We start from the raw sequence: 25345 nt of genomic DNA on the forward strand, positions 1-25345 counted from the left end.
TTAAAGCCTTTGGAAAAAGAAACAAAAACACAGACCCACCCCCACACTCACAATTTCCTGAAAGTGTAGCTTTGAGCAGTGAAAATTTGTAATGACTTATCTACGTGGTATGTACACAGACATACTGATTATTTTGTGTCATCTTAGAAGGGAATGAGTAAAAACCCACCACCCCCCACCGTCCAAATGCCTCACAGGACGACCTGTAACATTCCTCCGACTGAGCCGGGAATACAACCGTGTTAATTCAAGCTGTGATTCATAACCTGAGAGGGGCTTTTCATGTGTGGTTCTGTGTGTGGCTTTTTCTTCCTCCGAGGTTTAAGGCCTCCTTAACGCTGGCCAAGCGGTCGCTGTCGCCAACCAGAAGAAACTCCAGAGTGAAACCGGGGAAATGAATTTAACTCGTGATGTATTTTAATGACGGAGGAAATCAATCTAATTGAAGTTGCTGTAACACTGCACAGCAGGAAACTGTGGTTGTTTTTTTTTTTTTTTTTTAGAGGAGCTATTCTCTTTTCGCAGATGCAGTAGCACACTGGATGCGATATTATTACATCATACCGGCACTGCGTTTAACGTATCCGTGCCTTTTTCTCTCCGGCCGGCCGTCCTCATCCCTCGCTCATGCTGGCTTTTCCTTCCAAAAATCCTAAGTGCAGCTCCGCACAGGGTTTTGTGTTTTGCTTCCTTTGAAACTGGGCTGTATCGTTGTCATCTACCTCCCCCTGTATTCGAGGATTAGTCATGAGATGCTTCCACGCGGGAGGAGAGATTTGAGTATCGCAGTATTCTGCTCACTCGGACTATCTAAGATCGTAACACGTGCATTTATATCTCGTGTAGGTATGTTTTCTGACTCCTGTTAGTATCTGGATCCAGTTTGAGATGCAGAAATTGATATCTCTTTTTTTTGGTAAATAGAAAAGGATTTAGTTCTTAAATATCATAATTACTTAAAACTTTAGCTACTAAACAAAAGCAAAAGACAAAGAAAGACCTGATTTTGCCAAATGGGTTACATATTAAAAAAAAAAAAAACATTATATAAATATAAAATTTAGTTCCAATTTGACATTTGCCAAGGAGATGGTGGGGTAATAATAGGATTGCAATCAGTATCTTTATTTCTACATCTTAGCATCTGTTGTCCGGATGTTAAGGTTGTGACCTCGGATGACTTTTATTAGCTGGATATCAATAATTTCAAAGGAACAAAAGCAGGTTATTTCTGCCTCTGTAGTTATTTAAATCTGCTGGTCACAAGCATCATTTAAAGATCTAGAATATCAAAGCGAAGGCTGAGAAATATCTGTAAGTATACTTAAGAAAAACACAAAGAATGGATAGGTATACCTTTGCCAAAAGTAAATATCAATAAATTACATATTTAATTAGAGTTGAGGTCAATTCATATTTTTTTTTTTTTTACAATTGGTTCAATCATTGCAGCTCTAAATCTTGTGCTTCAACAACCGTCGCCATCATCCCTCCCTCGTCAAAAAAACAAAATGATTATCAACATGTGATCGGCGACTCTCCTGTCTTCCTCCGCAGTACTCCTCTGCGCCTCTAGGGGAGTTCCTACACATATTTACTACTTGAGAAACAGTGAGTTTGACAGGCATGAATCATAACCAATAACGGGCAGATGGTAGCCGTTACAGTTCAGCGAAGCCTCCGCACTGTAAAAACCATCACACACTAAGAGGCTGGATCAAAACGCTGTGAGGGGGATTATGAACGAGATTATCCTGTAATTATTTGCAGTGAGACCGGAGGAAAAGTGATTTTATTTGAATAACAATGCCAAAATACACCCCTCCCCCCCCCCACAATTTTTTTTTTTTAATAAATAGATAATATGAAAAATCTGCTTCGTAAGGAGAATAACCTTGGGATCTGAGAAGATACGTGTCGGGCTGAGGCAGCACATTATAAGTCCTGTTAAGATTATAAGAAATTAAATCTTTCACAAAGATGATGAGGGATGGAGGTATGAGCTGCCGAATAAAACTACACGTCTACGATGCTGCTTCTATTTAAACGCCCCGACCCCTCCACCTCACCCCTCCACCCCCCTACCACCACCACCATCTCCCACCTCCACCCTCCCTTCCCCCTTTCCTCTCTGCTCTCCCGTCTGCCGGAGGCCTTGTTAAATTGGCACAGATTCTACGCCGGCTCCCAACCAAAATCGCTGCCTAAGTGTTTCCACTCTGCTACCCCGATCATGCCCTTACAGTAGCACGGCTCATGGAGGGGGTAAGGCTCTGGAAAAAATAAAGGCAAGTTAGCTTCTCCACAAAGGCCTGACGTAAAGAAGCCCCAGAAAAAGACACCCACTTCAGGTTTTAAAGTACGACTTAAGAGAGACTTAAATCTGAGGCTTAATCAAACCTTGGGTGATCTTATAATGCGAGTCAGCCAGGAGGAGATACCGGGCAACGTGGTCCTCCTCACAGACAGACCGGCCTTTGTTTTGTGAGGCAACTCGCAGAGCGGATGCGAGCGAGAGGGATTCTGCTACACGAGTTCATTCGTTTGGCTCCTTCTTCTTCTTCCTGCTCGGTCTCAGAGGTGTTGAAAACTTCCCAAAGCAACATTCCAGACACGGAGATAGACACCAGGAATAACAAGTCGAGCAAAAAAAATTAAAATAAAAAGGAATGAGGAATTCAGAGGTTGTTGGGGTTTTTTTTGCTCCTGGGAGGAAAAAAAAAGAGTCATTTCTTTTAAGGAAAATTAAAATGAAATAAAAAAAACACTCCAGTCGATGTAATTACAAAGTGTCAGACTGGAGTGAGTTGAAATCAAAGATGGACAGAAAGACCTTCAGCTTCTCTCTTCAAAAAGGAGCTTAAAAGTACCGGTCCTCTGAGTTTCCTACAAAAAAATGACCGGGCGGTTTAAAGGTCGTTCCTCGAACTTTATCGACACTGCATTCACAAAACCACAAAGTTCCCATCACCACAGAGTATACAGGGAAACCCACACAACCTCCACCCCAGACCAAATAGGCCGCTCGTATAAAATCAGGAGTTGGCTTCGCGCGGAGCATGAAAGTGGAGTCTTTGGCAGGTCACCGCCATCTTTTGACTTGTAAACAATATGGAGGTTTATTTTTAGGGGACACTTGGCCTCAATTTGATACTCCGAAGCCCTTTGGTCTATTTTAAGGTGCGGCGCTGCATGAATAAGGCACATTCGCACTGCCGCACTCATAATAAGACACAAAAGCCACGCTAAGTGGGCGCGTGTCGCTCGAGCCGACATCCGTCTGTGTGCGAGGAGGGAAGGAAAAGAAAAAGAAGAAAGGAAACAAAAAAAAACAAAAAAGCCAGTCTTGCAGAAGAATTTCCAAAAGCCGAACTAAAAGCGGAAGACTGGATGTAGACAAAACAAAGAGGCTGCTAAAAGCATTAGGAAAAGGGGAAAGAGGTCGAGGCTCAACGTGGGGCTGTCGGTGCACAAACTCAATGACACACTGAAGCAAAGGCGGCGTTGAATCTAGAACAGCATGATGGTACGAACCAGAGACTCTATATAAAAGTGCACGTAGCTTCCGGCTCTGAAAAACGAGGCCGATGCAGAAGCGCCTTAAACTGCAATACCGCCGAGGGCCACCAGAGGTCGGCACCAAAAAGCCTCCGGCTCCATAGACTCCCATTGAACTAGTCTCATAAAGTTCTCAGTCAATAAAATTTCTCCACGAGTCGTCTCTGTGTTCGATAGCTGGAGTCGCTCCTTTTTATTCATTTTCTGGCGGTCCATTTGAAAATAATCCCGCCATTAACTGGAAAATAACCTTAAAGAATCTGTGTTTTGGGAGCAACGCAGGCAAGTCGAAAAGAGAAGAAAAAAACCCGACATGACATATGTTCAGAGCGTCAAATCTGATGAGAGTTTGGCTCTGTTCCTCTTTTTCAAAGGGAGACTGACCTTTTCTTTTTTTTTTCCAAACCAATTGCTGGGCCCTCGGAATAAGAGCTTGGCCATCATCGAAGAGGCAGTAAAAAAAAAAGGAACTGAACCAGTCCCAAAAATAAAAAAAAAACAAAAGAAGATAATTGCTATTTATCAGATTGCACTGAGATGAAATTCCATTCAAATCGTATCAAAAACAAAAAGAGCAGACAGCTCATCAAACACAAGAAGGAGCGAAAGCAAACAGGCAGTCCCACAACTCACAGATACTCCGAGATAGTCACAGATAACAACCTCCCATTAGCATTTTACATCTGTGTGTGTGTATATATATATATATATATATATTCCCCTGTTGACTCCCCTGTCAACTTTACCCAAAATAACATCTGCCAATTGGAATCAATGGTCGGGGGGGGGCAGACAAGCACTCAGGATAAAACCAGAAAATGAGATTTAATGCAAATTGCTGCTGAAAAAAGGGGAAATCGAATGTAAAACTTCTTCCATCTGTGTCGTTCTGCGGGGCTCTAAAGTTTTTATTGTGAGGATGCTTTCCTACTGCACAACTGTGACACCACATCCAGAATCTAATCTAGCACGGGCACCTGCGTAAGACGCTTTGATGTTGGAGTGTTGAGGGGGGGGGGGGGCATGTCGCTGCGATTTATAAAGTGTGCAGCTTGAGTCACAGTTGCTCTGTTGAATTAGACGTGTGACGCCCACACGGACGACTCAAATGGAGTTTCTGATGTCCTAAACCCCCCCCCCTCCCTCCTCTTTGACTGCCACTGCCAGCCGCTGATCAGACCTCCAGTACACTCATCTAAGCTGCACTTACACCAGTCTGACACCTACACTTCACATTTGCACTTTTTAACAGCTGCAGCCAACGGTTACTGAAGAATATACGCATTCGTTTCACGGTTATTTCTTTTATCAATAAAATGTCAGATGATATTATTCTAATTTCGCACATTTCTTCAGATTCTGCATTTTGTGCAGCTTAACGGTCAAGAAGCTGGACGATCCCTCAACGATGAGGAAGCTGGAACCGGCCGACATCTGGCTTCAATGTGACTTGAATGATTTATTGATTATCAAAAGAGTTGCGTCTTCTGGTGGTCGATTGTTTCGGCTCTAACCTACATGCAGAGCGTATTTTATGAGAGAAACACTCAGAGAGACACTTTAACTGTAGACGGCTGAAACTACAGTTTGCGTGGGCCTTCTATGTGTTGGTAGAAGTACAGTATCTGTGTTGTTTTCCATTGAAATCGCACATGCCGACACACTTTGCCGCCTGACTACCGCCGCAGTTAATCTGATATCAGTCACTAATTTGGGCTTCTAAAAATGAATAAATAAATGAGCATTAAACTGTCTAGAGCAGAAGACGGAGCGGGGAACTCATGAATAAGAGAAACTTGGTTTTAAGGCTTCTTTCGAGGCAAAAGACATAACAGGAGATCAGCTGCTTTGCTTGTTTAAATGTTGTTTGTCCACTAAAATCGATGAATAAATCGTGATAAATAATCTTGATCTCCATACTGATGAAAATGATCACGATTATTATTGCAAAGCTGTAAAATCTCACCGCAATCTACTGAGCCAGAACCCAAATACACCACCGACTAAATGAGGGTCAAACTTCATGTTGTGGCTAAAATATCCGAGACGGATGGCTGTCGCGCGGACACAAATCGCCGCGGTGACAGTCCGTTTTAACGCGAGCGTCGGGAGGAAGGTGGCGGCTCGCTCGGGAGCCGCGCATCTCGTCGAAGGCAGTCGGGATATTACGTAACGGCAGAGAAGGTGAGCCGAGGGCAACGGAGAAGCTCCGGTGGCTTTTGGAAAGGTAGAGCGGGGGTGCACGCGGCAGTGTGGAGGAGACTTCCTCCCACGCAGACAGGTTTGCTTGATTAATGCTACGCCAGCGCATCACCACAGAGGAGGAGGCTGCTGCTGCTGCTGCTGCGGCCTGACAAGGAGATAACAGCAGCTGGTGTAGTGGAGTGTCAGAGGATCATGAAGCCGCTGCAACTCTTCCAGAGAGGTCTGCGGCGGTGACCCTAATCTCTTCGGGCATGTCGTGCCGTTACAAAGCCCTTTTTTTTAATTTTTTTTTTACATCTGTATAACTCAAAAAGCCGTGACAGAAAAAGGCCCCGCAGGCTTTTTTGTTTGGAGCTGCATTTTTTTTATTGGGGGGGTAGGGGGGGATGTTTGATATGTATCATATCAAGACTGCAAGAAATTGTTTCCAGCGAGCAGAAACGAGCGCAGAGCGGTACTGACAAGTGCAAATACTTTCTCATACATCAAACTGCCCGGCTCAGTTGCGTTTAAGCTATCGGGCGGCTGCTGGACGACGATGTATTGATTTTCAAAATGCTACGTACAACACTTTAAAGCACTTCTGAAAAAAATTCGCCCGCTCAAAATGACGAGCTCAATCGAGTCGAAGCCCGGCGCTCGTTTACCTGTGAAGAGTTTGGTGATGGCCTTGTTCTGTCTCCGCGCAGAGCAGATGAGCAGCAGCCAGGGAGGCAGGAACTCGTGATGACTGGCCAGGAGCTCGGCGATGGTCCTGGGGGAGCCGGGGGAGGACCTCTGCTCGCCCTCGCCCAGCTGACAGCCTTCGTCGATGGAGTCCACCAGCAGGATGAGGGCCTGCTGGGGGGGCTTCGCACTCAGGAGAGGTAAGAGCACGCACCTGAGGGAAAAGAAGGACGAAGCAAGGTCAGACGGTTTCCAATGGTTTCATCTTTGTGAAGTGTGACTTGTACGACAAAAGTAGTTGCGAGCCAGAGATCTGATTGGTCGACTGTGCATTTGGAACAAATCAGCATGACATCACACCCTGCTCGTCACTGGTGAATAGCACTTCGCCGTCTCAATGGGGAAATATAATTGGAATTGAATTTGATATAATATGCAATATAATGTTGTTTTTTTAATTCAACTAGGCCTATTAAATGTGACCCGTTTGGCTAAATTGGGTCTTTCGGTCGCGCACTTAAAAGCCAAGCGGCCGCCAGCTTGGCCGGTTTTTAACACATCATGAGCGCTACTACCTTCAAAAATACACAAGTGTCCACGGATTTCTTTTTCAGCAGATATCTTGTATACAACAAGATTGAGCCAAAAAAAAAGCAGTGTTGTGTTTACAATGTGTGGAATTAATTCAGTTTAAGAAATCCCACGGTCTTTAGAAAGCAATAAAACGGACTAGAAATGCCCTCTGTTGCTAGGGTCGTTGCTGAGGGTCAGCCTGCTTCCTGGAGTAGTAAACATTGCATACGTTACATAAGAGTCTACTGACGCGACCGATTGTTTTCCAGTTCTTTTTCATACCCCGTGTTTCCATGGAAACGGAGATCACACTGACAAAAAGTTGTATATTTTGAGAGTGAATTGCCCCGAGATATGAATACACATTTTGATCACACATTTTCTTCAGTTGGTAACTTTTTGTACAACCTGTTGATACTTACAGACCGACTGCATCACTGTCGTGCCAATAATGACGTTAAAGTAAAACCCTCTTGTGTAATATTACTCAAATATAATTGCACTGGTTGAAATAATTCCCATTTGCCTTCCTTGTAGGGCTCAAGGTTTAATTATCCTTATTTGTTTATCCTGTAAAGTCCCTCTCTACATATCCACGCCTTTTTTTTTTTTTTTTTTTTTTAAATAAATAAATCCACTAAGGTTTAAATGCAACTCCACACCTTTGCCCTTTTTTTTTTTTTTTTTTTTTTTTAATACGCTTGTATCTATGAATATACAAATAGTCATGTCCTCTCTCTCCACCCACACCTGCGGTTCAGCTCCGTTACGTTACGGCATCACTACGTCGACAGGTTGAAATATCTGCATTTTCACGCTATGAATTTTTGTCATCGTGCTATAACTCACAGTGATATTATTGTGAAAGGCAAGGTACGAAACACCCAAATAACAATAACAAGCAGTTACTATGAAAACAAAGGTAACCGATCTCAGTTCACACAGTCTCATCTGGGAGACGGCGTAGGCGTCTAAATACGTCTCCATCCAACCCAACCTGGACGCATTAACAGCCCCGCTGCTGATGAGCCGAGCTCAAAGAAACACACAGAGCAGATGCAACCTTTATAATTCAGTGGGCTTTTTTTTAATTTTTTAATTTTATTTTTTTATGGAAAAAGGAAAAAAAACCAAAAAACAACATGTTTGCCCGGGAGCTAAATGCTCAGCCTTGGAGATGATATCAAAGATGTGGAGAGGAATGTGTTTGGCAACATCCATGACAACTAAACATGTAGGATATTCTTCCGAGTCACATCTCGACAAAATCTCCCCGCAACATTAATATTGATGCCCGACTATGAATACCCATTAAAACCAGCCCTGTGGCATCCAGCGGAAAAAGCAAACACGATGCGTGGCATTCTCTATCACATCAATACTCAGCCGAGTGCGACGTTTTAAACGCCACATTAACCTTTTATCAACGCGAACCTGCGAGCCGACTTGCTCCGGCGCTAATGTGTACCTTCACACGGCAACGCTTTTTTTTTTTTTTTTTTTTCCTCCGTTCTGTTGTGTGTAGGTCGCGTTCGTGCCGTTCCGCTGCGACCGCCGCCGACAGTTTGAAGTCTGCCACGAGACGTCCGTTTGGGGAAATGTCATTTATCGAGCCTCGTGAAATTACTTCCAGCTCCACTGGCTGCCATAAAGGGGGTCTGAGGATTTCATATTAGGGACATTTTAATCTGGGTCTGGGTTAATTAAACATTTAAAAGGGGTTGAACAAATCAATTAATCGACATTAAAAAAGAACTTGATTGGTGGGTGCCGGTGGGGGGAGGGAGGGAGGGAGGGAGGGAGGGGGGGGGGGCGTTTGAGGCTCCTTACAGGTAGCTGTCACACAGATAAAAATCAGCCGCCTTCCGGACGATGGGACGGCCGCTTTAACTACCACTCTTCCTTAATGGAACTGACGTTGCTTGTAAGCTTTGTCATAAAACACTAAAATGCAGCGTTAACGAGACTTCATTTGGATGCTCAACAGCCTGTCACTAACCTCGTGGCTCCAAAGTCGTTTCCTTTTTAAGCAGCTACCCTTTCAGTTATATTTTACCCCGAGTTAATTATCCTTAAGCACATTGGAAGGACAAGTGGCTTAGGTGAAGGTCTCTTTAGACTTTGACTCTTTAGACTAAAATACTGAAGGAGGACTTCCCCCTTCGTTTACTGGGAATGCGACTGATAACATTTCATGGTACGTATGATTTGGAGTACATGCTACGTTCAAACGTGGGTGGTATTTAAACGTGAGAAGAGTCCATACGAACCGGCGCCGTCTTGTGCTATTCACCACGTTGCCAACATTTACGTTAGCAAAATCATGCGGCAAAAATTACACACAAAAGGAAAACCACACCGGATTGGAAACTTTGTCAAACTGTCTGGCACGCATTCGTTTCAGCAAGTGCACGACTTTTAAATTATTCTGGAAATTAGCATTGGTAACGATTTACCTTGTGGTCTTTATTTCCATTAATTTATTATCGCTGTTATGTAGAATCGTCTGAGAATAGCAAGAAAATTATCCACAAATGACATCGCCCGAGGAAAAGTCTCCAAATTATTCGTTTTGTCGACAAACAGCCTCAAACCCTGATAATAAAATAAGAAAACCAGCAAACAATCACAGTTTAGAAGCTAGAATTAAAATGTTTGTTGTCGTCGGCTGACTTGTTTATTATTTCGTCATTTATCGGATAGTTAAACCTTTTTTTTTTTTTTTTTTTTTTGGCGAGGCTTCTACAATCCTGCATCGAAAAAGTTTCTCCAAACAGTCCGAACTCTCAGCGGGAAAAGAAAAGCAGCGCAAAGGTCTTCTAACCTTCGCTCTCCACCGGTGATGTGGCCTCAACCTCTTCACAAACCCAGTCAATCACTCCTTCTTACGGCCGCAGCGCCATCTGGGAGCTCCGCCAACAGGAATGTCCGTCCACAGGGGTGACTGTGTGCGAGTGTGTGCGTGTGTGCATGCGTGTGAGTGTGTGCGTGTGTGAGTGTGTGTGAGGCCATGTTGCCTACTGAGACAATCAAATCCACAGTGACAGCAAGTGGGCAAAACAAAGAGCCTTTCTTCTCTCACAATTCAGCTACTTTTCGGGCTGTCAAAGAGTCAAAAGACGAGGACTGCAGACAAAAGAAAACTCAGCGGGATACGGGAGATGGAGAGAAAATAAGCTCGGGGAAAAGCCGATTTAGTTTAGACCAACCTGCAGCATACCTGGGCCAAACACAGGAATTCGGGGCAGACATGGTGGTCTTGGACTTTTGTACCAATTAATTTTGTTTTTCGCTCCAGTCCTCAACATATGCTCGACTTGATGCCAGTTGCTATTTAAGACACGGAAAAAAAAAAAAAAAACTAAAAGACGAGTAAGTGGGGAGGGGGTGAAATGCATCTAATGCGCTCACCATCTGTCAGGTCGTGTTCGCGACCGTCGCTCCCACCGCAACGCGCAAAGTGGAGCTTTCGGTGTGCGACGTTCAGTGAAGATGTCGGGGAGGCGGGTGGAGGGGGGGGGGGTGGCGGCGGCGGCACCGACGGCGCAGCAGCGCCGGGCAGCGAGCCAGCGCCTTACAAATTTACACAGCTCATTTTTATGGAGCGGGCGCGGAGCCCTGAAATCCATGCCACATACCCAAACACAGCAGCCATGCACTCGCACACATAAACACTGACCAGGACCAGGACACGGGGAAAAGCTCACAAACGGTGAATCATAAAATCCACGTCTGGCCTCGACTACTCCGCTCTATTAATACAAGAATGGTAAGCAGGTGCTTCAGATAGATCGCAGCACGGAGCGGTAGCGACAAAGCGTTCTTCCGTAATCAGCGACAGAGGCTTTTTTTTGGTTTTGTTTTATTAGAAGAACTCCCATCTCTTCATTTAGCTTTCGAGTCAATTTGGAGGAAGCGTGCTCGGCGTCTTTGCAAAGTCAAGAAGAGCTTAGTGCCACGGAGCCGAACAGCTGACTCATGCGCCTGGCTCATCCAAACCGAAAGAGACAACTTATCCTACAGAGCGTTTCCTCCCCACTTTTCCTATGCGACTCTTACATTATGCACAGCGTTGCTGCAAATCATCCCGTTCGGAGTAATCACGCTGATGAGAACAATGAGAAGAGCGACCGGTGCTCCGCACAGCCCAGCTCGCGCACTTTAACTGTATTCTCCTCGTTACGTCGGCCATATGCTGCCCTTTCCTCCTCGGCCTGTTATCATTTCACTCCACTTCCGTCTGATTGGACGTAAACCCCCAATTCAAAGGCTTCATTAGTGTTTTGGGTGTGTGTGTGTGTTTTTTTTTTGTGTGTGCAAAATATGTTGAAGAAAGCTTGTTTTTCCCTTTTCTTTTTTTTTTTTTAAAAAGCTTTTTACAAATCAAAGGTTTGATGCAGAGTGGTTACACAGGAGCCCGAGTGCAGTTATGTAAGCTGCGGACCCACATATTTACATTCATTTGTGCCGAGAGCCTTTCATTACACAGATAATCCTCCGTGGATGTCAAGGTCGCAGCAGTAAATGAGTTACTTTTCAAAAATAGTGAAATGGCCATTATTATAATTTTTGTTCAGAATGACTGAGTAGAGAATTGGGCAGCGTTTAATATATATATAAAAAAAATTAAAAAAAAATCCTTATTAAGCTCAAACAAATATATCGTGTCCAGACGCAAATGAGATTAAAAAAACATGTCGACATTTTCTTGATTACATGCGGAGTTTGTTAACGTCTCCCCTGACAGGACGCTACTCTGCATATTTCATTAAGTTGTTTGCTACACGGTAGGGCCGCACGATTAATCATATTAAAAATGGCATTCGTACCTCGATGCAATCTCATGTCCATTAGGTATATCGAAACAAATACTAAGTTACACCACGTGATGCAGAGCAACACAAAATCGTGCAGTAAAGTAAATGAAACCCAGCGAGAGTGAGCCGGCGAAAATACACGGAAAAATATATGTTTTTTTAAATGTCGTATAAGTACGAGAGGATAAGAGACTGAATATGATTGTTTCTATTTCCAGTGTCAGATTTATGAGGCTAAAAATAAGAGGCTTCGCTTCCTGTTAGCCAAAGGTGATTTGCTGGTTCTTTATCAGGCGCCCTCATATTTTTTGTTGTGTTTCTTTCTGTATCAGGTAAAAAAATATATATATAAAGTGCGATAAACATTTATACTCAACAAAAGAAAATCATGAGAGAGAAATAGGATCTTTTTAAAGAGCTCCTTTTCAGCAGTTTTTAAATTTTAGTTCCGATTGTGAGCTGATTTTGTGTCTGAATTTTAACTCCAACCTTTAACAAACATCAGAGTGCCGGGTCACATCCCAGAAATTGGTTCATTTCAAAGCCTTTCCTTTTTCTATAAAAATGTATTTCCTAATCTTATTACGGACTCATTTGCGATAGTAAATATTTATCCCATGCGACGTCTTCTTTTTGTAATCGAGAGATCAATTCATTACTACAGTTACATCCCTTTAAAGTAAGACATCCAAAATGTAGCACGTTGGTATAGGTGCAAAAACAAAGTCAGGATGATGTCCCCTCCTTCATGTCCCACCTTTTGTCCATATTCGGTCAAAGGCAGAGGACGTCACGCAACGACATAAAACATCAGCAAAAATAACCCCAAAAACGTTCCAATTGGTCTTGTCAGTATTTCAAAGGTGCTCGTTTCTGACGTTCTTTAAACATGCTGGAAATTGCGAGAATTTGATCTCGGCTTAATGGATTTGCACAATCGATGCTGTGCTGGATCTCTAAGCAGACGGATGCCTGCGGCCGTCTGAGGAAACAATGTCCTGGAGATTGCTTGGTCGGAGGGGGGGATGAGGAGCCGTGAGGTGGAGCTTACATAAACAATAAAACAATGATTTCTTTAAAAAAAAAAAAAAAAAAAAAAAAAGCCCTAAAGGTTCCCCTATAATCAAAGTGGAAAACTTAAGATAATATCTTCGAGTCTTATGACACTTTCAAAGGACTACCATGGGACTGGGCAGAGTGATCACAGTGATCGCATTGTTTTGTAGAGACTGAAAGCAGGGGGTTGAATCTGCGAGCGCTGTCAGTCAAAATAGAACCATCTTCTTTTTTAGATCACTCCAACAATTTAAAAAATTTTTTTTAAAAAATCGACCAAATTCGTATTAAGAGTAATAAAAAATACGCTCACCTCATTCAACATCATACTTGTTTTCCCCTCTCATGCTGCCTATTAATGATTTGCCAAACGTGTAAACACACTGCGCACTTCTCTTCTGGCCAGCACAACATACCTCCTCATACCAGAACTAGTCCAAGTCCCCGAAGCTCTTTCCAACCCAGACGAGGTGTGCATTCCTGGCCAGCTATCCAATACTGTCAAAGGAATCTGAAATTTCATCCCCCCGTGTCCCCATCCAGCGCTCTTGCTCCGGCCCTGCTATCCTCACGCTCCCGTGTATAGGCGAGCGTCGGGCTCGGCACACGCGTCTCGGGAAGTGATTTCGACACCAACAGGTAAAACCTTTGAGCTGTCCGGCGCCGGCCAAGACGGGATTTTGTGCACAGCTTTACCTCATTTGGACAGATTTGCGGTGACAAAAAGGGGTCAGCAGCGGGGGAGCTCGCTGGCACAAAAAGAGAAGAACGTGCCGGCCGCTGAAGCTTTTAGCCGATTTATCTGAAAACAATCTTCAATGCAATCAAAAATTGGATTAAAAGCACTGAAGACATTTTTTATATTTTTGCAATGAGCATTACGGTTCTAGATGGAACCAAAGCAAGTTCCATTTATTTCCCATTTCTCCCATTGCTGTCCTTGGGTTTCTCACAGCTTTTAAGTGGGGGTGGGAATATCAGGTCCTAAAATATTTACTGGGAACTAGTTTGAATTTGATTCAAACACCTGCCCACACAGAAAGAGAGCGACTCCTTCAAATGCCGTCAAGCTTGGAAAACCTTCTGCCTTTGACAGGTCTGTTGGGAAGCGTGTCTTTAGCTGTCGTCTTTGAGACGAGGGCTGATGTTTGTTCTGCGATCGCTGTGCGTTGTGGTAGAATTATGACGTACAAGCTTCACCTGGCACAGTTTTCTCTGCAACTCTTTGTCACTTTCTGACGGGTGAAGTCGTCTTTGTTTGTATCGTAGCATCAAATCTCACGTTTTGACCGGAGCCTGGTAGTTTGTAGCTTAATGGCGTTTGGCAAACAGCTTGTCGGTATATTACCGCCACCTTCTGGCAGTAGTAACACATCACTACCATGCGCCAGTAAAAAAACAAAACAAGAGAAGTAACGCAGTACGATGGTTTATGAGATAAACTTTTACGTTTTGAGGAATCTTCAAATACTCGAAAAATCATGAAACTCATCCCCGGTTTGAAGTTCGGAGGTCTCATCGTGGAAAAGCTTGACGGCATATTTATGTGATGCAATCAAGCGTTTAAATAGGTTTTATAGTATTTGAATGAAAATGTGATGACAGCTGTGAGGGTGTTTGCTCATGTTGCCAGGCTACCATAAATCAAAGGCGATCCAAACACCAACACAAGCCTGATGAAGCCGAGTCGGTCAGTAATTGATTTTTAAACGTTATATGATTACAGAATGCTTTTTCAGACTTTTCTGATTCTACTTGTTCAGTCATAGAGACTGAGTTACAATTTGAAAACGTTTAAATCCAATTTGATTTACATTTTCAGTGTTAACCTTTAATATGCCAAGCAAAAACTGGTAAACATTCCCTCGTCGTCTTTTCAAACGGTTGGGATTAGCCTTCGTTTCTACAAACGCACGATGGACAGTCCTCACAAATTTCTGTTAGTCTGTAGACTGAATGAATATTCAGAAAGTTTGAAAATCCGGTTCGAGCCCTCCTCTGCCTTCAGTATGAATTTGCAGCAGTGCTCACTATGAGCTTCTGAGTTTATTTATTGAGTGGGATAACAATTACATGAATGAGTTATGTATGCCCGCACAAGCACGTAGGCAGACACATCCACATCCACACAAACAAACCCTCACAGAAAACACACACACACACACACACACACACACAAACACACACACACACCGCCGGTGGTGCGGAGACAGACGCTGGCATCAGATTGCTGAGTCATCGTTGCAGCCGCACCAGTGCTGCTGTTTCTCCTCATCTGCTCAAATGGAGTTGATGCGTCACAGTGAGAGCTCTTTTTTTTTTTTTTTTTTTTTTTTTTTGTGGTGGTGGTGGTGGGGGGTTTCTAAAATGTGGCCCTAATCTCCAGCAAGTTTTCCACAGCCGCGCACCACATGAAAGCCATCGAGCTGCTTTCATTTATCGTCCCTTAACCCCCAATAAGAGGGGCCGCCCAACGTGCAACAGTCAAAAAGTCAACACAGAAAAAAACAAAGCTGCCGCACGAACTTAATGAAAAATGTCTTCGTTGGTTTTTACTTACGTCTACCAATTTGAACTCCGGAGCTCAAAATGAGATTTCAAAAAAAAAAAAAAAAAAAAGGAGACGCTGACACTGTCACTAAATTTACATAATTTGGGGGTTTTATCTCGCAGGACGTTAAGTCAGCTTTGCAAACACCTTATTTATTTATTTATGGCTCTCACTTTGTACTTCATTGTCTCCGACATCTCCCAGAGCTAATAACTGGACTTTGCTTGTCACGATGTTGTAAAAGAAACGTCTGCTGTGAGCCTGTAATGCCAAGGCTGTCTTCAAAAAGTCCAACAATATTCATATTCAGTGGAAGCAACCACATACGCGCTAATCGTGCTTCTTTTTTTGATTAATGGGCCAAATTTTCTGACTCATCGACAGTTTTGTGTAACAAAGCGACAAGGAAAGCTTTACGAGGAACATTTCGGTGTCGCTTCCAGGAAATTAACATTTTTAGCCATCTTTTACCAAAAAAAAAAGATCTCCAAAGTGCAGCATCGGTTTGTTCCACAGATACAATCAGGGAACAAAAAAAACGTGGCCAAGAACAAATTCAAGCCGTGGTTATTTCCTCCTTTCTGATGTCTGTGGCCTTTACAAAGAGGTAGAAACTCATCCAGCTGCAATTCAAACTCGCTCGGTGGAAAACAGCCCCGACAACAGAACCACATACAGTCACACCTACACTAAAAGGCAGCTTTGTCTCATCAGCAAAAAAACAACAACCCCGTTGCCTGTAGTTTGACCCACATGACTGGGTTAATTCCACCTATTCAAAAGCCGGCTCTTTTGACCTGAAGGGAGAAAAGTGAGGCACGTTGGATGACAGGACGCTGACTGGGTTGTTAAAAAAAAAAAAAATCCCAAACCGATTGGAAAATGGAGGACTGCAGTCAAAACAAAGGCAAGCGGCCTTGGATAGCGACGAAGACGAAGACTGATGCAGACACGATGAAGACGGGAGGAATGCGCTTCGGCTTTGTCTGGAAGTGATATCCTTGGACGGTACAATCAGACAACGAGAGTCGAAGCCTTCAGATAGCGCCGATTGCGATGAATTTGACCGGTCCGAGCATGTGGATGGACCAGAAGTATCGAGTTTATCGTCTGAACGAGACGGCAGCGAAATACTTGGCGTACTGCAAGCAGAAGAAAAGCAAACTGAAAGGTGAAACTGCCTTTTATCTGAAGAGCTGCGGCTCGTGACCTTTGCCGGCAGGCATTTGTCCTGCTAATGCGTCACGTTACTTCTTGTAGAACATGAATTAAAAAAAAAGAAGAAAGAAAGGCTTTAAAGACTGGAGGAGCGTGGGGGGCGGAGGGGTTATCATGTAATGCATTTATTATGAAGAACTAGAAAACAGATTTATCGCCAAGTACATTTTCACCGAGAAGGAATTTGTCTCTGTGTAAGATTAAAATGTTGGAGAAATAACAAGTAACAAAAAAAATAACTCGCACAAAAGACAAGTGGTGTATAAAATAGAATAAAACAGTCAAATAGTTCAAATTTGAGAAGCTCGACTCGAGTGAACTGTTTCTTTACAGAGCCGTTGCCAGTATAACTCGTATATAACTGGCTTGGATCTGTTCACTCGGCCAACAGAAGTTTCTTCAACGCTACGTTACAAGAGGAAAGATAAAGGTTGATCGATTAGCTCGTCAGTTTGTACAAGCTTCAGATACTGAAGCTAATTTCATGTATCGTTGCTGTATTTTGCTTCTTACTAATTCAACTATGACTATTACAAGTAAACACAAGTAAAAGTCTTTTCAGGTTTGTGCTGTAATCCTGTTTATTCACTCGGGTATTTACATTTTTTTTTGCTCATTTGACGACAGCCCCGGAGATCTCAGAGGGAAATATTGTACTGTTTATCTGACAGCTATAGGAACCGGATACTTTAAACTGCAGATATAAAAAAAAAAAAAGTGTATTAATCAGCTTACACTACAGTGTCATATTATGCCTTGTTATTACGGGCTGCCCCCCTGAAAGTCAACTCGTCAAATCATCTGTTGGAGACCTCTCAGTCAGCTGAGATTCTTCCAATCCACGAGTGTTGTTGTTGTTGTTGTTGTTGTTTTTTTATGGTTATTTGACATTCAGATATTGAATGGTGCCAATGGAGGCGACGAGGCCGGCGCTCGACCACCGGAGACTTGCACTTGGACTTTCAGCAATACGGAGATAAAATAGCGCGCTATGGATTTTCTGTTGCCAGACAGTCTTTATGTAACAAAGTGAATAAATAGTGGAGTCTTTGTATTGAACAACCAGATCCAATCCTCCCGAGAATAACGGGTAGAGAACCTATAATAGTTAAAAATGTAACTACCAAACAGTTTAAAGCCATTTGCGCGATTTAATGAGCACTTTTTTTTTTTTGACTTAACTAAGTTATACTTTACAACTCATGGCACAGCTGTTTTCATTTACAGTGAAAAAAAAAACACAGAACTGAAGTAGTAAAAACGCAATAAAAATGTGAGGGGGAAAAGAAAAAAAAAACCCTGCAATTACATTATATTGAGATGGAAATTTATCGATCCAAAATTGAAGCTTTCCAAATGTCCAGAAATCTGGTTGATCGTGGCTGCAGATTGTTCTGGGGGAAAAGAGGAAACCGAGCGAGGTTGCACGGAGCGGACGTAAACCCGTGTCGAAACCGGTTTTCGATGTTATTAACACATGACTGGTGATTACTACCAACAAACACACTTGTTTGTCTTTGACTCGGCCAAAGAATTCGGCGGGGCCTCTTTGCACTCACTCACTAGCTAATGTTTAAAATCACAGCTGGAGGAGGAGGGAGGTGGTCAAAAGCTCCTCAAAAATCACTGTTAAACAAGAGCCTAAATGAAACTCGTATAACTTTTTATTGAGTGTAAGCCTGAATCGGTTAAACAAGGTATGCAACCCTCTGAATGTTTATATTCCTGATATAAATTAGTGGTCATAATGCTGGAATAACACTTGAGTTTTTTGGGGGTTTTTTTGTGGTTGTTTTTGTTTGTTTTACACGTCTCCGCTCTGTGTTTTTTATTTCTTTTAAAACGACACCGCCAGATACGACTGACAATCTGAAAGCAGATAGCATCTCCAACGGCGGGGGAGCCGTTAAGATTATTTGTGCACAAGCGCCTGGGATGCTTTTCCCTTTCTTTTTCTTTTTTTTTCTTCACACCTGAGATAAGGCGATAAGGCCGTTTCGCAGAAGAGCTTATTTGGCTGACAAACAAAGCAGGCGGTGATAATAAGCTTTCGGTGTCTTTTGTCGTCTTTGCAGATTAGGACCCCGAGGTCTCGACTGCAACTGAATATTTGGCCTTTTTTTTTCCCTTTCTTTTTTCTCCCCGTGTGCGACGTCCGGCGTGACAGAGCAGAGCCAGATAAGTGTCCGTCCGTCCGTCCATCCGTCCGTCCGTCCGTCCCCGCGGGGCTTTCATGTCTGTGTTTATGTCCCGGGCGTATCTGCGAGGGTCAAACTGAAGTCAGGAGTCGTCGGTTGAGGCCGCGTGATTACGAGCAGATGACAAGAGGAGCGACTCGCTTCCTCGGGGATGAGTGTGTTCAAAAAAGAAAGAAGAAGCAGCAGCGTCGGGTGAGCCATTGACTCTGGTGAGCATTTTAAAAAATGATTTACCTTGCTGAACGTTTGACCTAATTCCCCCCTGCTCCGCTCCCCACCCCCAACCCTCCTCCACTCTCCATGTGTGATGTTGAGATGGTGCAATAAGTGTCACCAGATGGCTGCAGCAGAAGCGTGAGTGTGCGTGTTCAGCGCTGCATTCCTGCCTGTGTTGTATAGACGGTCTGACCTATACTGTGTAGACAAAGTCGTGCGAGTAACACACACACACACACACACACACACACACACACACACACACACACACACCTTTTTTTTTTTTTTGTAAAGCCTCTGCCTACAAAAACAGTCCATCTTGATCGAGTTACATGCCCGGGCAGGGCGCTGGAAGTCCACAAGCCTCTACTGTACCTCGCCTCTACACGTGCGCTTCAACTTCTTTTTCCTTTTCGTTTTTTTTTTTTTTTTTCTTTTGCGGCGCAGTCGCTCGGGTCAAGTGAGTCAGTCGCAGTTCAAAGCTCCTTCCCCCTCGCGAGTCTCCGGCCACCTGAGACTTTAAAAATATCTGACCTTTTCTTTAAAAACTAGAAGCCAAGCAAGGGGAGGGGTCCCACCCAACGTGCCACAACGGGGGGTCACAAAACCGTGACATCGAATAAGTGGAAAGGCTGCCGAGGCGGAGCTATGTGATGAGCGTGAGCAGCAAAAAAAAAAAAAAAAAAATATATATATATATATATATATATGGGGGAGGGGTGCGTCAGGGTCAGGAGGTGGAGGAGGGGATGGGGGGAGGGGCTGGTTTTGCATTTTTCCATTTCCAGGCAAGCCAAATTCCTAGATTTCCTAGAGGTGACGAATAGTCCTTTAAAAACTGAAAGGAGGTCTCCGAGCTGACGGGTTGGTAGAGAGAGATAATACACCAGCTGGTTCAGTGTAGGGATGCAAAAAGCAGTTATTTACCTGTTTTAAATGAATCATTTGATTTAGAAAATGTTAGAAATGACTGAAAAAGACCTTGTTTTGACCGACCATTAATTAGTCCAATATTCGATGGTATTTAATAGATAAGGATGTGAAACTGAGAAAAGCATCAAATCATCACATTGAGAGAGCTGCCAACTAGTAAATGTTTGCTTTTTTTTGGGCTGATAATTCATAAAACAACAGAATGACGAGCTGTCGACATGAATTAAGTTGTTTCTTCTCCATCTAAAAGAGTGCTAATCTTTCAAATAATTGTTATTTCAGTCGCCTTTAGAGCCGGCGACAACGTCAGGCGGTCGTGTTGACGTGTTTGTGCGCGGCTGTGTGTGTGTGTGTGTGTGTGTGTGTGTGTGTGTGTGTGTGTGTGTGTGCGTGTGCGTGTGTGTGTGCGCGCCGCCTCACCTCTTGAACGCCTCCGTGGGGTTCCTCTCGCACTCCCCGGGCTGCAAAGAGCTCTGCACGGCCGGGTCGCGCACCTTCTCCTCGTATCCCGACACCAGCCCGCCGCGGCAAATCTGAGCCACCAGACCTCGGATGAAACCGCCGACGCACAGCGTGTCCGAGTCGTCCGCCCGGCAGAAGTGGAACGCCAGGCTCTGCTGGTGCAGCCCGCGGTGGGTCCCCTGGGCCGACGAGGGCCACAACAGCTCCGTGCACAGCGCAGTTTTCCCGCTTCCCGGTCCTCCCACCAGCAGCACTCCCCAGGAGCTACCCGACTTGGCGGATCCCGCCGTGAGGCCGCCGGGGTTGGACGCCCCTCCGCCGGGCGCCGGCGGCGGGGGCTGCTTACTGGGAGTGCTGGTCACTCCGCTGAGGTTGTTTGTTTTCTCCTGGAGGCAATGCTGGATCTTGTGGAAGACCCACTCCCGGCAGTAAAAGCGCTTCCCCTGCAGCAAACTGGTTTGGGCCATTTTGATCTCGTGCCGCTGGTTCCAGCTATTCCTCCTCTTCACAGGGGTCCCGTCATTCTGCCCCCCCTCCCCCTCACATTTTCAGCTCCAACAAAGGCCGGCTGTAAACTCGAACATCCATTTTTGTCAGCTCTGGAAATGTACCTCTCGGAAAAGGAAAAAGAAAAAGAAAGAAAGAAAGAAAAAAAAGAAGAAGCAGGGTGCAGTTCAGCCGTCCGTCGGTGCTGATGTTTGCGAACACGTGAATGCAACCGGAGTGAAAAGTAGAGGAAGAAGCAGAGCTGCTTCTGCAAACGGCAGGAAAAAAGGCAGCCGTGCGTTACAGAATATCTAGGTCAAAATAAAAAAATAAAAAAATGAAATAAAAAAAAAAAAAAAAAAGAGGAAATCAAAATCGAGGCTCGAACCATAGATTTTCCACCAACTTTTTCCACAGCTTCCCCACCGGTTGAACTGAGTGCTCCTTGTTATTAGGAACGTGTCGCCTTAGCATGGCGCTGCTGGGCATGGCAGGGCACCCGGCTCTTGAGTGCATCCACTGGCGAACTCCAGCCACCACCACCACTTGATACAATTAGCCATGGGAGCTGCTGATGTATTTCCGCTGATGCATTTCAGATGCTGCCGACCCAAAGCGCGTTTCCATTACATTAACATGGAGGGAGGCTGCCAGCGCACAGTCAATTCCTCCAATAACATACAAAAAAAAAAAAAAGAAAAAAAAAAGCCTGGCTCCTTCCCCTGGAAAAGACAAGAGACATAAATTATGAACAAAAAAAATAGCAACTAAAATCTACTTTGAAACTGAAACTTTATGATCTATGCTAATACACAACTAAGCTTCTTAATTACTCAAGTAGGTGTTTGCCGAGACTCGATTTTCCCGTATTACGGCACGGAAAACACAAAATACGGGTACTTTTGAACAGAAATCAGAACACGCGCTGGCTTTGAAAGCACATCTGCATTTCAGCTGTTTTGACACCAGTTATCATCGTGCACATTACTGTTACGGATCCATTCCCAGCCTCCGAAAGTGGAGTAAACTGTGACTCCTGCAGCTATGAGAGGGTGGGCAAGCTGCTTTTTTAAAGGTGCTTTCATCCTCCGCAACCCACATCACTGCTCTCTGCCTGCCCTGCAACTAAATTCTTGGCAGGGGTTCGTCCAGTTTTCTCTAGTCTATCCACTGATCCACCCCCCCCTCCTCCTCCCCACCCCCCCACCCACTTTCACACACACACACACACACACACACACACACACACACACACACACACACACACACACACACACACACACACACACACTCCTTCCTTCCTATGTGGCTTTAAATCCCAAACACTCCACATCCGTCCTGAACTGTGAGGAGGAAAAGGGGGAGGTAGGGAGGGGGGGGGGCAAGTCCAAACCCCTCTTACCCTGCACTTATAGGGGTCTTTTACCTAAAAAATAAATGGGTTTAACAGGGTTTTTTTTTTTTGTGACCCAAAAATATATTACAGGGATGTTGTTTAAGTGCAGAAAAAAAAGAAAAAAGGGGGGGGGGGGGGTAAAAAGGCATCAAATTAAAGCTCCTATTGATTCGATTTTTTTTTTTTTTTTTTTTTTCCCCTGCTAACGACACTTTAACTACCTTGTTATTAAGCCGTTCATCACGGCTCTTCTATTATGGAGCAAATGCAAATACCCCCCCCCCCCCCAGCCAAGAAAACACACACACACACACACACACACACACACACACACACACACACACACACGCACGCACGCAGTCTTACTTTGTAACGCTACCAAATAACAAGGCTTTTAAACGGGCAACGATACATTTCCACCTTTACTGTTCCGCTCCCCTGCCTCCGACACAAAGCTTTCCCAAATGACCTCAAATGTTCAACATGCGAGGGCTCAGTTGTGTTTCTGAGAGACGGAAGGCGACACGCACACACGCACACGCACACGCACACACAATCAAATCTATCAAAACGACACGAATTCACTTCAGTTTGACCGAAAAGGCAGCGCCAGCCTCTTTTGTATGACCAGACAAACCTCACCCATTTCAGATGGGATACAATGTACACCTATAGGAGGGGGGGGGGGGGCTTAAAAAAAAAAACAACACAACACAACACACACACACACACACACCGACCACAGTAGCTCACAAACTGCACGCTTTAAGGAGAAGAAACAACACAATGTAATTGTTCCGATGAAAGGCTGTCTGTCGCGTTATTGCAGCTCCACCGCAACTGTTTCCTTCAACTTCCATTTAACCAATTGTGGAGCGTTTCACTGTTTTCACTCCACTTTAAAATGCCTCGCGCAGCCACGGACGGGGTTTCCTCTCACCTCTTTGCCGATTCCTTTTGTTTTTGTTGCTGTTGTTGTTGTTTTTTTTTCTAATTTTTTTTTTTTTTTTTTTTGTGTGGACGGGTTGGTGGTGGAGTGGAGGGGGTTGGAGGGGGTGGTGTAGGTTGCCGTGTCCGCGGTCAACACCCTCTCTCTTGTGCACGTTAATAAATCCCAAACGCTTCACAGAAAAAAAACAACAAAATAACCCTTTCGACCGTTTCTCCCGGCGCAAATTCAAAAAGCCAGTTTTGTGCATCTGGGCAGCAGCTTCGCCGTCTTTCTTTTGAATCGCGGTCTCTTTTTCTGTCGGTGTCGGCTCCTCCTGCTGCCCGACACAAGCTCTCTCTCTCCACAGCGAGCCGACTGACTCTCTCCGCCTCCCAAACACTGCTCCCCACTGCATGCAGAGCACACGCCGCGGCGCAAGGCCTTCTGGGATGTGGAGTTTTTTTTTAATTTTTTTTTTTTTTTTTTTTTAATTTTATTTATTTAACTCCTTGTCGCCGGCAGCGAAGAAGGGAACAGGTGATCCAGTATTTAAAAGTTTAACAACATTATTATCATTTTATCATAAGACTGTCATATAATGACAAATACGACCGGGAGATTCAGACTTTAGAAATGTAAGCCATTCAGCAGTAAAAATAATAATGATAATACTAATATAGTAATAAACTTTATTTATATACCACTTTTTCTTCCAAATCTTGCAAAGTATTTTACTATAAGGAAAAACAGACAAGGCAGGTCAAATAAGAAAAAGGTCAAAGGTCATGAGCACCGCGAACGCAAGACGACAAAATAAATTATATATATATATAAAAAAGAAAACATTTCCAAAAGAATCCACAAAGAAAACAGTTTTGAGAAGATATTTAAACAGAGTTGGAGACTTTTGAGTAAAGTCAATCAATTAAAACCAACACGGAAATAACTGCCACTGTCTTTACATTTTTAATACTGACCTGGATGTGTGACACCAAAAGCTGATTTGAGATACAGCTTAGATAACTCAGGTCTCCAGGTTTGTTTTTCAGATACTTTGAGACCGATCACGTTCATACTTGTAGCTGACTACATGCTTCTCCAATCTGGTGTTGGCAAAGTTTCTGTCTTCAAAAGATGAAACGGCATGTGGAAAAAAAATCCACCCCGTTTTCATTCTGCAGAGAGATTTTCATTCGAGGGCATTTCAACATTTGCACAAGTTTAATTGATGAATGTGTTCAGACGCCGATGTCGGGAAATAGATTCAGAACCAATCAACGATTTCTGGCACTCAGCGGAATTACAGCTTTTATAGTCGAGAGGTTCCCCCCCCCCCTCCCCACCCGCTGCATCTATAACTACCTTTTACGATTATATCAGATCGTCTATTTTTAAATTGATATGTGTGTGTTTATGGATGCGCTGAAGAAAATATTGAACAAAGTTTTTAATAGGAAATAAAAACCCTCCCCGGGTGGTTTCCTTCCACAAGATCAGATTGTTTGGAGATTTTAGAAATAAAAGCGGGGAGGGAAAAAAAATAATAGAGATGCTTTGTGACGTCATGTCACGGCATACTTCTTTTTAAAAAAAATAAAAAAAAAAAAATTCTGTGTTGTGTTGCAGTGACACCACCTGTGATTCAAAAAAAAAAAAAAAAATCCAGTTTCTCTGATTTGTGGTTGTGCTGTGCGTTTCAACCAAAGACTTTATATCCGTTACATAAGCCACTGTAGAAATGAAATAGTGCAAGTCGTGCACCGAAAAAGTGTTTCCCCAAGTTTTTCTCTCCCTTCCAGCAGTGAATCACATGGGGCTTTCAGGTTGATGCGTTTTGATCTAAGTGGAGCCTGCTGATCGTACAACTTATTTACCGCTCCCTGAAGAATTGCTTCGGGGACTGTGAGGTGTATCTGCAGTAGAGCTTGCCTCCGTTCACATGAAGGTAATTCGGTCTTGTGCTGAAGTCGGGTTCCTCTTCAGTTCTGTTTGTCTATAAGAGCCTTATTTAGATCATGTTTATGGATATTATCGCTCAGAGACGTTGCAGAGACAGACAAGGTTTGGTTTATACAGACA

At 43.8% G+C, this 25345-nt stretch overlaps 1 protein-coding gene across 2 annotated transcripts in view; it reads right to left on the bottom strand.

The window, feature by feature from the left end:
• ankrd50 (ankyrin repeat domain 50) overlaps nucleotides 1-23641 on the bottom strand; it is a 38115-nt gene extending 14474 nt beyond the window's left edge. For both annotated transcript variants that reach the window (XM_069716500.1, XM_069716499.1), the window contains exons 1-3: nucleotides 23276-23641; nucleotides 20412-21661; nucleotides 6411-6643 (exon numbers count right to left, since the gene is read on the bottom strand). In XM_069716500.1, the coding sequence (XP_069572601.1) occupies nucleotides 6411-6643; nucleotides 20412-20920 (742 nt within the window). In that variant the 5' untranslated portion in view covers nucleotides 20921-21661; nucleotides 23276-23641. The remainder of the gene's footprint in view (nucleotides 1-6410; nucleotides 6644-20411; nucleotides 21662-23275) is intronic.
• Nucleotides 23642-25345: the final 1704 nt, after the last annotated feature.

Source organism: Brachyistius frenatus, unplaced genomic scaffold, assembly GCF_029030835.1.
Source record: "Brachyistius frenatus isolate BFR_SWC_R1_liver_20210118 unplaced genomic scaffold, ASM2903083v1 Contig_158, whole genome shotgun sequence".
NCBI lineage: Eukaryota > Metazoa > Chordata > Actinopteri > Embiotocidae > Brachyistius > Brachyistius frenatus.